The sequence below is a fragment of the Ranitomeya imitator genome, chromosome 2 (assembly GCF_032444005.1).
Source record: "Ranitomeya imitator isolate aRanImi1 chromosome 2, aRanImi1.pri, whole genome shotgun sequence".
NCBI classification, from domain to species: Eukaryota; Metazoa; Chordata; class Amphibia; order Anura; family Dendrobatidae; genus Ranitomeya; species Ranitomeya imitator.
The window spans coordinates 100666299-100680987 of NC_091283.1; the positions used below are offsets into that span (position 1 = coordinate 100666299).

Sequence of the window (14689 nt, forward strand, 5' to 3'; positions counted from 1 at the left end):
AGAAAATCACCTTCAAAATGTGGCAATTCCGGAGACCTGGTGACAATGTCTTGGTCCAAGCGCGGCATTACTGGGGCATTTTCTGGTCCAGCATCAGTACTGAAGGAGGAAAAAAAAAATGATATAGGGATCAGGGGGCAAATACAGATCACCCCTGCTAAGGCTTCTTTTACACTTGCCGTGATCTTGCGGCCCCAATAGATTTCTATGAGGCAGCCGAAACGAGCCGCAATAATTCCACGGCACGCCGTATGGCCGTATTTACGGCAGTGAAAAAAGATCGAGCCTGCTCGATCATTTTCACGGCTTACGGACACGGCCCCCCATTGTAAATCAATGGGGCCGCAAAAACAACGGAAGGTTTTTGCGTTGCGCCGTGACTTCCGTTTTTTTTGCGGTCTGTTATTGCCCCAGACTGTGAAAATTGCAGCATTACAGCCACCAAAAAGGCCCGCAATAACGGGCCGCAAGTAACCCGGTAAGTGTAAAAGAAGCCTAAGGATCTTCTTCTTCTGTGTCTTAGGACAGGGGTCTCTGAAGTGCTCCATCTGATCGACTGGAGCACTGGGAGGAGGACTGCAGTCTTTAGCACTGTTGCTTTGCTATGCTGTGATCTGGGGTTCACACCCAACCAACTGCTTCAAGAAGTTTGGCTTGTATGCTCTCCCCGGCTTTGCTTGGGTTTCCTTCCACACTCCACAGATATACTCATACAGGACATAAATTGTGACCCTAATGGCAACAGTGAGTGATAATAAATGTAAAGCACTATAGAATATATGTTAGCGGCGCTATATCGGAAAGCACAATAACATAAGGACCACAGCTGATCTAATATCAATGGTCTATGCCAAGGATGGCTGTAGAGTAACACTCAGACATCTGGTGAAACCTGAGATGGACGCAGCGCTATTTGCCTCCTGGAGCACAGATTTTCCTAGAATAGTTTGCAGAGTCCACATACAGAGTCCCTATTTGCTAGAAGAGCAAAATCCCCCTCAAGTGACCCCATTTTGGAAATTACACCCTCTGGGAATTTATCTACAGGTGTTTTGACAATTTTGACTCCATGAGTCTTTTCTTGAGACAAGCAGAATTGCATGTTGACGAGTGAAAACTGCAAACTGATGTATTGCCCAGTACATTGTAGTGCCCAGGTCATGGATCTGGAGACACGCACCTGTAAATTAGGTGGACTCTCATCTCCACAGAAATGGCAAACATGTGGAGCTAAACGTGGTCTATGCACACTGAGGCTCAGAAGGGAGGGGACATAGTAAAGGAACCTATCAACTTTTCTAGAATCTTTCTACTACTGGTAACGTGAAAGCCTCCTATATTTCCGCTAACAGATGAGAGACCTGAGTGAGGACTTGCTTTCTTGTGGATTGATTTGAAGCTTTTATTGGGGACATTTTACATAACATTTATGATCACATTTATCCGCTGACCACTTACATTGGGGTTACATTGGAGCTACTCTGGACTCCGTCTGGCCTCTGTTCAGCAGTGTCCTCTTCAGAAGTGCACAAACTGTGGCAGACCATGCATTTATGCACATTTAAAAAGACGGACACCACCGGATCATAGACCAGATGGCGTCCACAGTGCCTCCTTCTGCCGGGGGTTCTGTCCAAATCACGTATTTTTGAGATTTACAGGGAAACCCTGGTGTAAGCGTTCAGAGGAGGATAAATGTGAGCAGAGCCTTACGATGATCTTTGGGAGGAAGAATGAAAAAAATCATTAGCAGGTAAGTACCATATTGGTTTTCTTGGGCTTTCTATTCCATTTTTTGAGAGGCAAAATTAAAAAAAAACAGTAATTCAGGATTTTTTTTTAAATTTTTTTTAATGTCATCCTGCACATGGGAAAATTGAGAACTTAATTCTTCAGGTCAGTACGATTACAGCGATACTACATTTATATTTTTTTATGTTTTGGCGCTTTTAAGGTATGTGCACACGTTCAGGTTTTTTTGCGTTTTTTTCACGATAAACGCTATAGAAACTCATTTAAAAACGCATGCATTATGCATCCTATCATTTAGAAAGCATTCTGCAATTTTTGTGCACGATGCGTTTTTTTCCGTGAAAAAAACGCATCGTGGCAAAAAACCGGTTTTTACGTACCGGTAATAGGATTTTACGGAGCCACGACAGCACCCCTACGAGAGAGGGGATCCGCCCACCTTCCGGACAGGAACCTACAGAATTTAAAGGGGCGGTCCCCCTCACCACTCCAGTTTGTGTTTCAGAGTATAAGGGACACCGCCATTGAGTTAGTACATAAACATATATACTTAAACATTACTAAATACCATCACCTACTAAAGAGTGATTTTTTAACAAGCACACTTTCCCCAAAGGGTGCAGAAACCAGTGAATAACTACGGGGGGGAATGTGCGGGTGCTGTCGTGGCTCCGTAAAATCCTATTACCGGTATGTAAAAACCGGTTTTCCTATCGCCACGACAGCACCCCTACGAGAGATTTTCAAAGATCAATCACCTGGGAGGGACTACAGCACTAAGTACTGTACGGCCAAAAACTAAATTGGCCTCTGAAGATAAATCAAGGCGATAATGTCTATAAAAGGTGGAAGGAGATGACCAAGTTGCAGCCTTACATATTACGTCTATGGAGACGTCCGCTCTTTCCGCCCAGGATGAGGCCATGGCTCGAGTGGAGTGGGCCCTGATGCCATCTGGTGGTGTCTGGCCTTTAGCAGTATAAGCAAGATATATGGCATCTCTTATCCATCTGGCGATAGACGCTTTAGTTACACTCGCCCCTTTCCTTGGATTCTGAAAGGAAACAAACAGAGCCCTACTCTGCCTCCATGGTTCTGTTCTATGTAGGTACTCTAATAGAGTTCTTCTGACATCTAACATGTGATATTTCTGCTCGTCAGCTGAATTCGGACTGTCACAGAAAGATGGTAAAATTATTTCCTGACTTCTATGAAATTTGGAAGCTACTTTTGGTAGGTATGCTGGATCAGGTTTTAACACTACCCTATCCTGAAATACCATTAAATAAGGAGGGTCTATCGACAAAGCTTGTAAGTCACTCACTCTCCTAGCAGAGGTCAGGGCTACTAGGAAGGCTGTTTTTAAAGTTAAATTTTTAATGGAGACAGAATCTATTGGCTCAAAGGGGGGTTCTGTTAAGGCGTCTAAAACCAAATTTAGATCCCATGGTGGTAATCTAGGAATATACACTGGTTTACTACGTTCAGTGGCCCTGATAAATCGGGAAACCCATCTATTTCCCGCCACATCACTGTTATATAATGCCCCCAAAGCTGATACTTGGACTCTAAGGGTATTTACCGCCAAGCCCAATTCTCGGCCTTTCTGTAAAAACTCCAGAATAGCCGGAATTGGAACCTTGCCAGAAAAGGGATTTTGGTAGAAGGCAAGGAACTTTTTCCAAGTTTTAGCATAGATCTTAGTGGTGACTTCTTTCCGACTATTTAAAAGGGTAGATATGAGAGCCTCTGAAAACCCTCTTCTCCTCAATAACTCCCTCTCAAATTCCACGCCGTCAGATGCAGGGATTCCACATTGGGGTAACTGAATGGACCCTGAGAAAGAAGCTCCGGGCTGGTCGGCAGTACCCAGGGGTCGGACACAGACATTGCCCTGAGTAACGAGAACCATGCCCTCCTGGGCCAAAAGGGGGCAATCAGGATCACTCTCGCCCTGTCCTCCCTGATCTTCCTGAGGACTAACAGGATCAGACACATTGGAGGGAACGCGTAAGCTAGAGGAAAATTCCAGTGTATTTGAAGGGAGTCTATTATACAGGGCTTGTCCGCCACCCGAAGAGAAGCGAACTTCCTGGTCTGCCTGTTCTCTCTCGTTGCGAATAGATCGATTACTGGCAATCCCCAGAGGTCCACTATTTGTCTGAACACCCGTCGATCTAGAACCCATTCTCCCTGACGTAGAGAATGACGGCTGAGGTAATCTGCCTCTGTGTTGAGCTCTCCCCGAATGTGCACAGCTGATAGAGAGCGAAAGTGGGCTTCGGCTATTTCTAGTATGTCTGTGGCGGTGTTCATTAGGGATCTTTACCTTGTACCCCCTTGATGGTTGAGATACGCCACTACTGTTGTGTTGTCTGTCTGGATTCTTACATGTGAATCCTGCAGAGATGGAAGCAACCTGAGTAAGGCTTTCTTTACTGCCGTGAGCTCCTTCCAGTTTGAGGACTCTTGAGCCTCTAAGAGAGATCATTGCCCTTGAGTCCAGACATCTCCTATGTAAGCTCCCCAACCTATAGGACTGGCATCGGTTGTGACCGTGTTGTCTGGTACTATACTCCAGCGTACTCCTTTTCCTAAATGTCTTCTGTTCAACCACCATCTCAGACTGTGTAGAGTGGCGGTGGACAGCCTGAGTCTTCTGCCTAATTGCCCTTGAAGACTCCTCTCTGCATCCAAGACTTGGGCCTGCAACACTCGAGTATGGAATTGAGCCCACTGGACGGCTGGTATGCAGGACGTTAGGGATCCCAGAAGGGACATAGCGTCTCTTAAAGTCAGATCTGGCTTCTTTGTTACCGTACTGACTTTGTGCCCAATCCTCTGCTTTTTCTCTTCCGGAAGGAAACACTGTTGCACTTCCGAATCCAGGAGAATACCTAGGAAAGTCTGAGTCGTTGATGGTTCGAGTCTTGACTTTTCCATATTGACTATCCAACCCAAGTCCTGTAAGGAAGATATTACATGATTTAGGCGAGTACTACACTGGCAAAAGGAATTTCCCACTACCAGGAAGTCATCCAAGTAGGGTATAATTAACGTATCCTGTTCTCTGACATAGGCCATTACTTCTGCCATGACTTTAGTAAACACCCTCGGTGCCATAGATAGACCAAAGGGCATTGCAGCAAACTGAAAGTGTCTGACCTGGTCGTTTAAGCGCACCGCCATTCTGAGGAATTGTTGATGATCCTGGTGAATGGGCAGATGGTAATACGCATCTTTTAAATCCAGGACTGTCATATAACATCTGGGAAAGAGAAGTTTAGTTGCCGTTTTAATAGACTCCATCTTAAAGGCATGATACTCTAGATGTTTGTTCAATCTCCGTAAGTTTATGATGGTTCGAAAGGATCCATCTGGCTTGGAGATTAAAAATAAAGGGGAATAGAACCCTTTCCCCTGCTGAGGTTTTGGAACCTCCACTAGGACTTTCTTCCGTCTTAACATTTGGACCTCTTTTTCAAGGGCCTTTTGTTGGTCTAAGGAATCAGGGGCAGTCAAGATATAAAATTCAGAAGGTCTTTCCCGGAACTCTAATTTTAACCCTGAATTAATTATACCCAGAACCCAATTGCTCGAAGTTATTTTGGCCCACTGAGCATAGAAGTAATTTAATCTGCCCCCTACTGGAAGATCATTATCAACGATAATTCCTTCTTCTTCTTGAGGAAGATGTTGAAGTATTTAAGTCCGAACCTTTCTTTTTCGGGTCTGATGGTTCCCAGTCTCGGTTGTGGTAGGGTCTTCTGTATTGGAAGCGTCTCCTGAAGGTATTCCTAAAGGTAGGATTGAAAGCTTTAGGAAAACCTTTCTTCCCATCCTCAGCCTTAGCCAGGATATCATCCAATACCGGGCCAAACAGGTATTCACCCCTACACGGTATTGTACACAGTTTAGCTTTCGCCTGGGCATCCCCTTTCCAGGTCTTAAGCCATAAGGCTCGGCGAGCAGCATTTGAGAGACCTGCTGATCTTGCCGCCAATTTTAATGAATCCACTGATGCGTCCGCTAAATACGCCACCCCTTCACGTATTTGCGAAAGGGAATTCAGCATCTTGTCTCTGGGCACCTTGGACTTCAGCTGTTCTTCCAGTTGGGATATCCACACCATGACGGATCTAGCTGTACATGTGCTAGAGATAGCAGGTTTGAACGCCCCGGCAGTTGACTCCCATGTTTTTCTCAAAAACATGTCCGCCTTCCTATCTGACGGGTCTTTCAAAAGGCCCACGTCCTCCAGCGGCAAAGTACCGGCTTTAGATGTTGACGCCACCGCTGCATCCACTTTCGGGACTTTCATCCACTCCGCCAGCTCATTGTCATCAAAGGGATACCTTCTTTTGGCTGATGACGGAAGGAAACCTTTGTCTTGCTTATCCCATTCTCTCTTTATAAGAGTCTTGACCGTATCCACCACTGGAAAAGCCTTACGACTCCTCTGGCACAAGCCCGCAAACATTATGTCCTGTGCGGACCTTGGTTCTTTGCTCTCTGCAACACCCATGGTAGCTCGGACTCCTTTAACTAACATGTCCATGTTGTCTACCGAGAAACAAGGCCTTCCCTCTTCATCTGAGGAGGATGGGGATGAAGATCTGGAACATTCCCCTTCTTGCAGGGACAGACTAGATCCTGGCGATATGTCCCTGCCCGACCTTTCCTGGCGGCTGCCTCTAAGGGAATAGCTTATTTCCTCCCTGATGACCGCTCTAAGGTTTGATGACCGAAGGGGAGCTTCCTCTTCTAAGGTCTGAGATATGCAAGCCTGACACAGCCTTTTGGTGTAACTGTCAGGCATTGGAGTCATGCATAGAGCACATTGCTTGTGTTTAGATTTAGTGGTCTTTTTCCCCTAAAACAAAGCACAAATAACAGACCATATCAGCACCAGGTGTCTGATTTAACACTCACCATAAGGCTGATCCTGTGAATACCGGTTCTGGAGGAGTAGGATCCAAATGTGACGCTGAGGCGCTTGCACGCTGCTGCCCCCGTACCACGCTGCTGCTGCTTCTCCCTGAGCGACTACCATTCTTACTGCGCTGTTCCGTTCCCTCTCCATGAGGGTGCTCGGCGTCCCCTACTGAGGACATGGTTGCGCGCCTCCTACCATCAGCGTCGCTCTTTTACAGCGCTGCAGCGCTCCTCCCCCGGCTTACCCCGGAAGCGTATCAACTACTTCCGGGTTCACCAGCGCCGGTGTGGACGCTGCACACCGCGCTTCACCGCGGACCAGGACGGCACTGCCCGACTCCTGGGATGCGCTCCTCACGGCCAGACGAGGGGGGGTCTGCACGCAGGACACCCCCGACGCTGCTTCCGAGCCCCCGATTCCGCCGTTCCTAACAGACACCGCGCGGAGGCATGGAGGCCCGGGTAAGACTGCTGCTGCAGGCTCCCGCCGTCCGGACAGGAACCCAAACTGGAGTGGTGAGGGGGACCGCCCCTTTAAATTCTGTAGGTTCCTGTCCGGAAGGTGGGCGGATCCCCTCTCTCGTAGGGGTGCTGTCGTGGCGATAGGAAAAAGCAGCATGTTCATTAATTTTGCGTTTTTTTCGCGCTATTCTATGCATTTGGAAAAAAACAAAAAAAAAAAACGCATACGGATTTCTGGCAGAAATGTCCGGTTTTTGTCAGGAAAATTTCTGCCAGAAATCCTGACGTGTGCACATACCCTTACACTAAAACTAATCGAAAAAAAATTATTTTTGCAAAGCTTTATTCTGATCTCTGTAACTTATTTTTCAGCTGTTGGAGCTGTACGGCGGCTTGTTTTTTTTGCAGGACAAGATGAGGTTTTCAGTGATACTAATTTTATTTACATTCGTCTTTTTGACTGCGTTTTATTACACTATGTCCGGCGGTGATGGTAATGATGCAGCAACAGTTTTTCTGTAGTCTTAATTTTTTTTCCTGGTGTGACTGACGGTCGTTCTGGTTGCAGCGATACCAAATATGTGCACTTTGGTGTTTTTTTGTTCTTTATTTTGATATTTTCTTTTATCTTTGAAATATTTTTACAATTTAACTTTTTTTTTTTAACTTTTTTTTACTCTGGGACATAAACTTTTCCTGCCCTGATCGCTGATCTAATACTGTGCAAAGCTTTTGCATTGCAGGGCTCTGAGCAGGAGCTTACAGGCCACCATCCCTTGGTGACCTCCACAGCCATCTTTCGGCCCAGGGTCACCATGCTGACCATCGGTACAACGCAGCTGCAATCGCGTGCTGATAGGAGCACAGAAGTTCTTCCCTCCCGCTGTTACACCCATCGATGTCACTGTCACTACTGATAGCGGCATCAGAGGGGTTTACACACTCGCGTTCAGCAATAGCACCAATCGTGGGAGTTGCTGCAGGGTGTCAGCTATCATATAGAGCTGACACCCGCATTTAATTGTGGCGGCACTGTGAGCCCACACGAGTGTCACGCTTTATATATTGATGACCTACAGTGGATTGCAAAAGTATTGACTTGTACTTCTCAACAACTTTGTCCTTGAAGATCTCCTTGGTGTTCATGGTGTTTGGTTAGCGGTGCCTCTTGTTTAATGGTGTTGCGGCCTCTGTGGGTAAAGGTAAAGTGTATATACTGTGCACAAGTACGGCATGCGTTTGTGGCTCAAAATAAAGGGGATTGTTTCCGAATTCAAAGCGACTAAAGGTACCGTCACACTAGACGATATCGCTAGCGATCCGTGACGTTGCAGCGTCCTGGCTAGCGATATCGTCCAGTGTGACAGGCAGCAGCGATCAGGCCCCTGCTGTGATGTCGCTGGTCGGGGAAGAAAGTCCAGAACTTTGTTTCGTCGCTGGATCTCCCGCTGACATCGCTGAATTGGCGTGTGTAACGCCGATTCAGCGATGTCTTCGCTGGTAACCAGGGTAAACATCGGGTTACTAAGCGCAGGGCCGCGCTTAGTAACCCGATGTTTACCCTGGTTACCATCGTTAAAGTAAAAAAAACAACCACTACATACTTACCTACCGCCGTCTGTCCCCGGCGCTCTGCTTCTCTGCACTCCTCCTGTACTGGCTGTGAGCACAGCGGCCGGAAAGCAGAGCGGTGACGTCACCGCTCTGCTTTCCGGCTGACCGGCGCTCACAGCCAGTACAGGAGGAGTGCAGAGAAGCAGAGCGCCGGGGACAGACAGCGGTAGGTAAGTATGTAGTGGTTGTTTTTTTTTTACTTTAACGATGGTAACCAGGGTAAACATCGGGTTACTAAGCGCGGCCCTGCGCCTAGTAACCCGATGTTTACCCTGGTTACCGGCATCGTTGGTCGCTGGAGAGCTGTCTGTGTGACAGCTCTCCAGCGACCAAACAGCGACGCTGCAGCGATCCGGATCGTTGTCGGTATCGCTGCAGCGTCGTTTAGTGTGACGGTACCTTTAGTATTGGACTACATCTGTGGAGTGGGGACAACGAGGGGTGTTATCTCATCTCTGTATAAGGATTTACTCCATACTCACTTATTGGGATATCCGATTGGCACGAGGGCTAAATGGGAAAGAGAGCAGGGTCATTTGGAGGATGAAACGTGGGAGTCTGTACTAGAATGGATACTGAAACTATCACTGAATGAGCCATATAGACTTTCCCAGCTTTATATTGTACACAGAGTGTATAGATCCCCGGATGTCCTGTATAGAGCTGGGCTGAGATCTGACTCGGAATGCCCTAGATGTAGGAATGATAGTGCTGGAATGTTTCATATGTTGTGGACGTGTCCAAGATTGACTGCTTTTTGGCTGGTGGTTATAAGTCGGATAGAAGGGGCATACAGATGTGTGATCCCAAGAGAACCTTTGGTGTGCGTGTTGGGGTATGTGGATGAGATAGTTGTGGATAACAAGCTGAAAATAGCAATCGCTAGACTATTATACATGGCTCGGAAGGTCACAGCCAGAAATTGGATCAAAGAGGAGCCTCCCTCGAGGGGAGAATATATTAAATATGTGAAGCAGGTCATTACCCTGGAGAAGGGTGTATATCAGAAAAAAAGGGAAGATGGGCCTGTACGATAAATTATGGTTGCCTTGGCTGGAACTAGGTTAGGGGAAGTTACGGAAAGCAAAGCCTGAAGAGGGGTCGCCTATATACCAATGGTTTATATGTTCAAAATAAAAGTCAGTGATACAGATAATATATATAATACTACAAGACATGTTAAGAGAAAAGTGTGAGCTGTCTAAAAAAGGGAAGGGAGGGGGGAGGGGTTCTTTAAGGAGGGGTCAAGAGTGGAGAAAATGAAATTTTATTACTTAATGTTAAATGTTTTATTTCAATTTTATACGTAAAAAATATTTCAGTAAAAAAAAAAAAAAAAAGAAAGTGTATATACTGACAGACACTTAGCACACAGATGGACTTCCTTTCACAAAACATGGGACTTATGAAGGCAATTGCAAGCACCATAAATTTTTTTTTTTTGGAGCTTGATCGCAAAACGGATGGTTAGTTATTTGAGCCCATAAATTTAATTTCTGCCCATATTTTTCTCACTTCACTAACAGACTATTTAGTGCTGATACATCTCACACAAATCGGATAACAATAATATTTACACAGGTTGTACACAGGCAGAATAGCACGGCTGTTTATCCGGTAGCAGAGGTTCTGGGTACTGCAGCTCAGCTCCTGTGAAAGAGAATAAGAGCTGGGGTCCAGGACCCGGGAATGCACACTACACGGCCAGCAGAGATGTGCTGCTCCGCTACATTCACTGTATATAACCAGGCACTATCAAAGATGACCAGAGCCCATTGTTGTGGATACCGCGTGCTGGATGCCCACCAATCCGATGATGATATTCTATACTAAGATCATTAATATCTGAAGCCTGGAAAACCCCTTTAAGTAGGTCTTTTTCTGACGACACAGTTCCTTTAATTCATTAAAGTTATCATGAGAGATTACAGAGGTAAATCAATGAGAAATTCAGCAGCACCCTGTCCTCTGTAATTGCAATGCATTCATGCCACATAAAGTGTGCAGCTGTTTCCTGTGAATGGTGAAGATTGCTGAAATCAGGAGCCGCATGGGATAATATTCAAAGACAAACCAAAGACTAAATGTACAAATAAGCGCCTCTTAGGAAGGTAGCACACACAATGCCAAGAGGAAGAGCCGCACTTACTGGTCCACTCCAGAGGCTGTCATTTTCCTTCTCTTCATCGGGGTATTTGCTTCCTCCTGATGTGAAAAATATAGCGAGTTAACTCTTGGAGTTCTATCTTCTGTAACATTGCTGAATACCCCTTTAACACTGCATAACTAAAGACTTGTCATAAAAGTGTCTGGGGAACCAGAGGGACCACCAATATTCAGCCAACAGTAAAAGAGAAGAGGTTAACCCAACAGTGATTATTTTTCTATTTATTTGATATCGAAATGGCATGTACCTTAAATAATCACGATTAGCAATCTAAATAACAAAAAACGAGTCACGCAGAGGTTATGATACACCTACCATGTCCGACTCTGAGGCATTAACAAATGTGCAAGCAGCAATAATGCCCTGAACAGCAACTCGCTTGTGCTCCCTGTAATGGAGCTGCTCAACCATTGCCTTCAGCTCCCTGATTGTGATTAGTATTTGTTCTGCTGCAAAGAGAAAAAACAAAAAATGATCGATAGTTACAGTAACATTATGCCATTAATATGTCTTCAACTATGTGCCCAAGATGGGGTTGCAGCATCTCTGCACCTATTAAGTAAATTCGGTTACTTCTGTCTTTTCCATTGTGCTATTGAGACAGTGTATTTTGTCTCTTTGGTAGGTCACATTTAAAGTTGTCTCAGTTTTTATACCTTTTGGTATTTAACAAATTTTTGAGTGTGGACTAAACTGATTTAAAAGATGCGAGAAAAAAAAAAAATGTAACAGGTGCAGATTTTCTGCATCTGATGCAAGTATATGGAAAAAATCCCCTCGAAGAAAAATTATAAATACGGTAAATAAATCAGCGCACCGCAAGAGAATTTAACAGGTTGTAGAATTGAAACATTCACCGCAGGTACAGTGTATGCGGTGTAAGAAAAAACCCCCAAAAAAAACAACCCCTCCCCCCCCCCCCCCCAAAAAAAAAAAGCAAACAAAAAACAAAAAAAAACAAACAAACAGAGTGGCCATCAGTTTTACAGAAATCCCCATCACTTTGCTGAAACTGTAATATGCTGCATTTTTTTTTGCTCAGCAAGAATACGTAGTGTCAAAAGTTCAATGTTGGACTGAACCTTAAAGGGAACCCATCACCATGTTTTTGCCACCTAATCTGAGAGCAGCATAATGTAGGAGACAGAGACCCTGATTCCATGGATGTGTCACTTACTGGGCTACTTGAGTAGGTTTTGATAAAAATCTGAGTTTTATAAACTGGAGATTATCAATAGAGGACTAGCAAACCTGCCAGATAGACAAGCATATACATGAGTACTACAAAACCTCACCCATACCACTTATTGGCAAATTTCTGCCTATACACAGCTGCCCATCAGTGACATGGGCCGGGTTTTATACAGCTGAGCATTCAGAGAACTGCTAGATCTGCAGCAGAGAAAACCCTGATTTTATCAAAACTACAGCAAACAGCCTAATAAGAGACACATAAATGGAATCAAGCTGTTAGCCCCTACACCATGCTGCTCTTAGAATGGTTAGCCAAGACCAGGTGACAGATTCCTTTAAAAAGTGACGACACTTCTGAATTCAGGAGAAATTAAAAGGAACCTGTCACCCCCAATATCGAAGGTGAGCTAAGCCCACCAGCATCAGGGGCTTATCTACAGCATTCTGGAATGCTGTAGATAAGCCCCCGATGTATCCGGAAAGATGAGATATAGAGGTTAGATTATACTCACCCAGGGGCATTCCAGCTTTGGTCCGGTCCGGTGGGCGTCGCGGTCCGGTCCAGGGCCTCCCATCTTCTTACGATGACGTCCTCTTCTTGTCTTCACGATGCAGCTCCAGTGCAGGCGTACTTTGCCCTGTTGAGGGCAGAGCAAAGTACTGCAGTGCGCAGGCACCGGGAAAGGTCAGAGAGGCCCGGCGCCTGTGCACTGCAGTACTTTGCTCTGCCCTCAACAGGACAGACAAAGTACGCCTGCGCCGGAGCGTGAAGACAAGAAGAGGACGTCATTGTAAGAAGATGGGAGGTCCCGGACCGGACCGCAATGCCCATCGGATCGGACCGCAGCGGGAAAGGCCCTATGTGAGTATAATCTAACCTCTTTTTCTCATCTTTCAGGATACATCGGGGGCTTATCTACAGCATTCCAGAATGCTGTAGATAAGCCCCTGATGCCGTTGGGCTTAGCTCACCTTAGATTTTGGGGGTGACAGGTTCCCTTTATGGGAAAGTAGGGTATAGTCATATGAAAGTATCCTCAAACTAAGATGCTTCTTTTTGCTCAGGGTTTTGTAATCTCAACCTACCACTCACAATTTTATAGGACTTCACATGAATCAGGCTCAATGGGCAACCCGGGTAAAGGTCGCACCCTTGGGACACCACACTGACTAACAGAAGGAAGAGTTCTTCAGACACTGTCCCTTCACTGCAGTAAGACACAATGGCATCCATGTACGTGTAAAGGCTAAACTAAAGTAACCCATTTCAGTCCATCAATGCAAAGTTCCAGAAAACCCCTCTAACGACCATGTGAAAAATGCCTATAACTCATCAGTCAGAGGGGCTAGATGAAGTTTATACATTTTTTGAATTATGTCATCCTTCAGAAACATAGTAAAGTATATTTTTTTTATGTAGACACTTCAGCGGAGTATATATATCAAGTAATGTAATCTGTATAACATAGTAAATAAAATACTAACTTTTTCTATCATTACAGAACTTGGCAAAAGTTGGTGGGGTTGGTGGATAGGGGTTGTAGCCACCAATTGTGGTTTTCTTATTAAATTCTCCTTCTTTTTTAGTCTTTATCCATTTTATATAGTTCTTAACTTTCATATCGCTTCTATAAGGCTGCCCCTCATGATGACCTGAAACAAAAGTCATATTCATGATTCACATCACACAACAAAACCAGGGTAAGTTGTATTAGCATCTCCTTTAAAAGACAAAATGACAAGAACTAGCTACTACCTCTGCAGCTCCTACACAGAATGTATTGTTACTTTAGAACATAAAAAAACAAACAAAAAAAAAAAACAAAACGTTTTAATAAGTTTAGTTTTTATTTTCATAGGACTATTCATAAAAAGGAAACACTTGAAATATATCAGTTTCTACACTGGCCACTACAAAAGTAACAATAAAGCTATTTGCTTTTCACCAGAGCACGCAGGCACACAAAAATAAATACACTGCTCAAAAAAATAAAGGGAACACTAAAATACCACATCATTGATATGACTGAATGAAATATTTCAGTTGCAAATCTTTATTCATTATATAGTGGAATGTATTGAGAACAATAAAACATAAAAATGATCAACGTAAACCAAAATGAATAGCCCATGGAGGTCTGGATTTAGAATGATGCTAAAAATCAAAGTGGAAAATCAAATTACATGTTGATCCAACTTCAGTGGAAATGCATCAAGACAAGGAAATGATGCTCAGTAGTGTGTGTGGCCTCCACATGCCTGTATGATCTCCCTACAATACCTGGGCATGCTACTGATGAGGCGGCGGAAGGTCTCCTGAGGGATCTCCTCCCAGATCTGGACTAAAGCATCCGCCAACTCCTGGACAGTGTGTGGTGCAATGTGACGTTGGTGGATGGAGCGAGACATGATGTCCCAGATGTGCTCAATCGGATTCATGTCAGGGGAACGGGCGGGCCAGTCCATAGCTTCAATGCCTTCATCTTGCAGGAACTGCTAACACACTCCAGCCACATGAGGTCTGGCATTGTCATGCATTAGGAGGAACCCAGGGCCAACCGCACC

The 14689-nt window shown here is 45.0% G+C and overlaps 1 protein-coding gene across 3 annotated transcripts in view; it reads right to left on the reverse strand.

Annotated features, from left to right (window-relative positions):
* RADX (RPA1 related single stranded DNA binding protein, X-linked) overlaps positions 1–14689 on the reverse strand; it is a 106380-nt gene that overhangs the window by 38234 nt on the left and 53457 nt on the right. For all 3 annotated transcript variants that reach the window (XM_069747073.1, XM_069747072.1, XM_069747074.1), the window contains exons 8-11: positions 13610–13777; positions 11246–11379; positions 10913–10968; positions 11–99 (exon numbers count right to left, since the gene is read on the reverse strand). In XM_069747073.1, coding sequence (XP_069603174.1) covers positions 11–99; positions 10913–10968; positions 11246–11379; positions 13610–13777 — 447 coding nt within the window. The remainder of the gene's footprint in view (positions 1–10; positions 100–10912; positions 10969–11245; positions 11380–13609; positions 13778–14689) is intronic.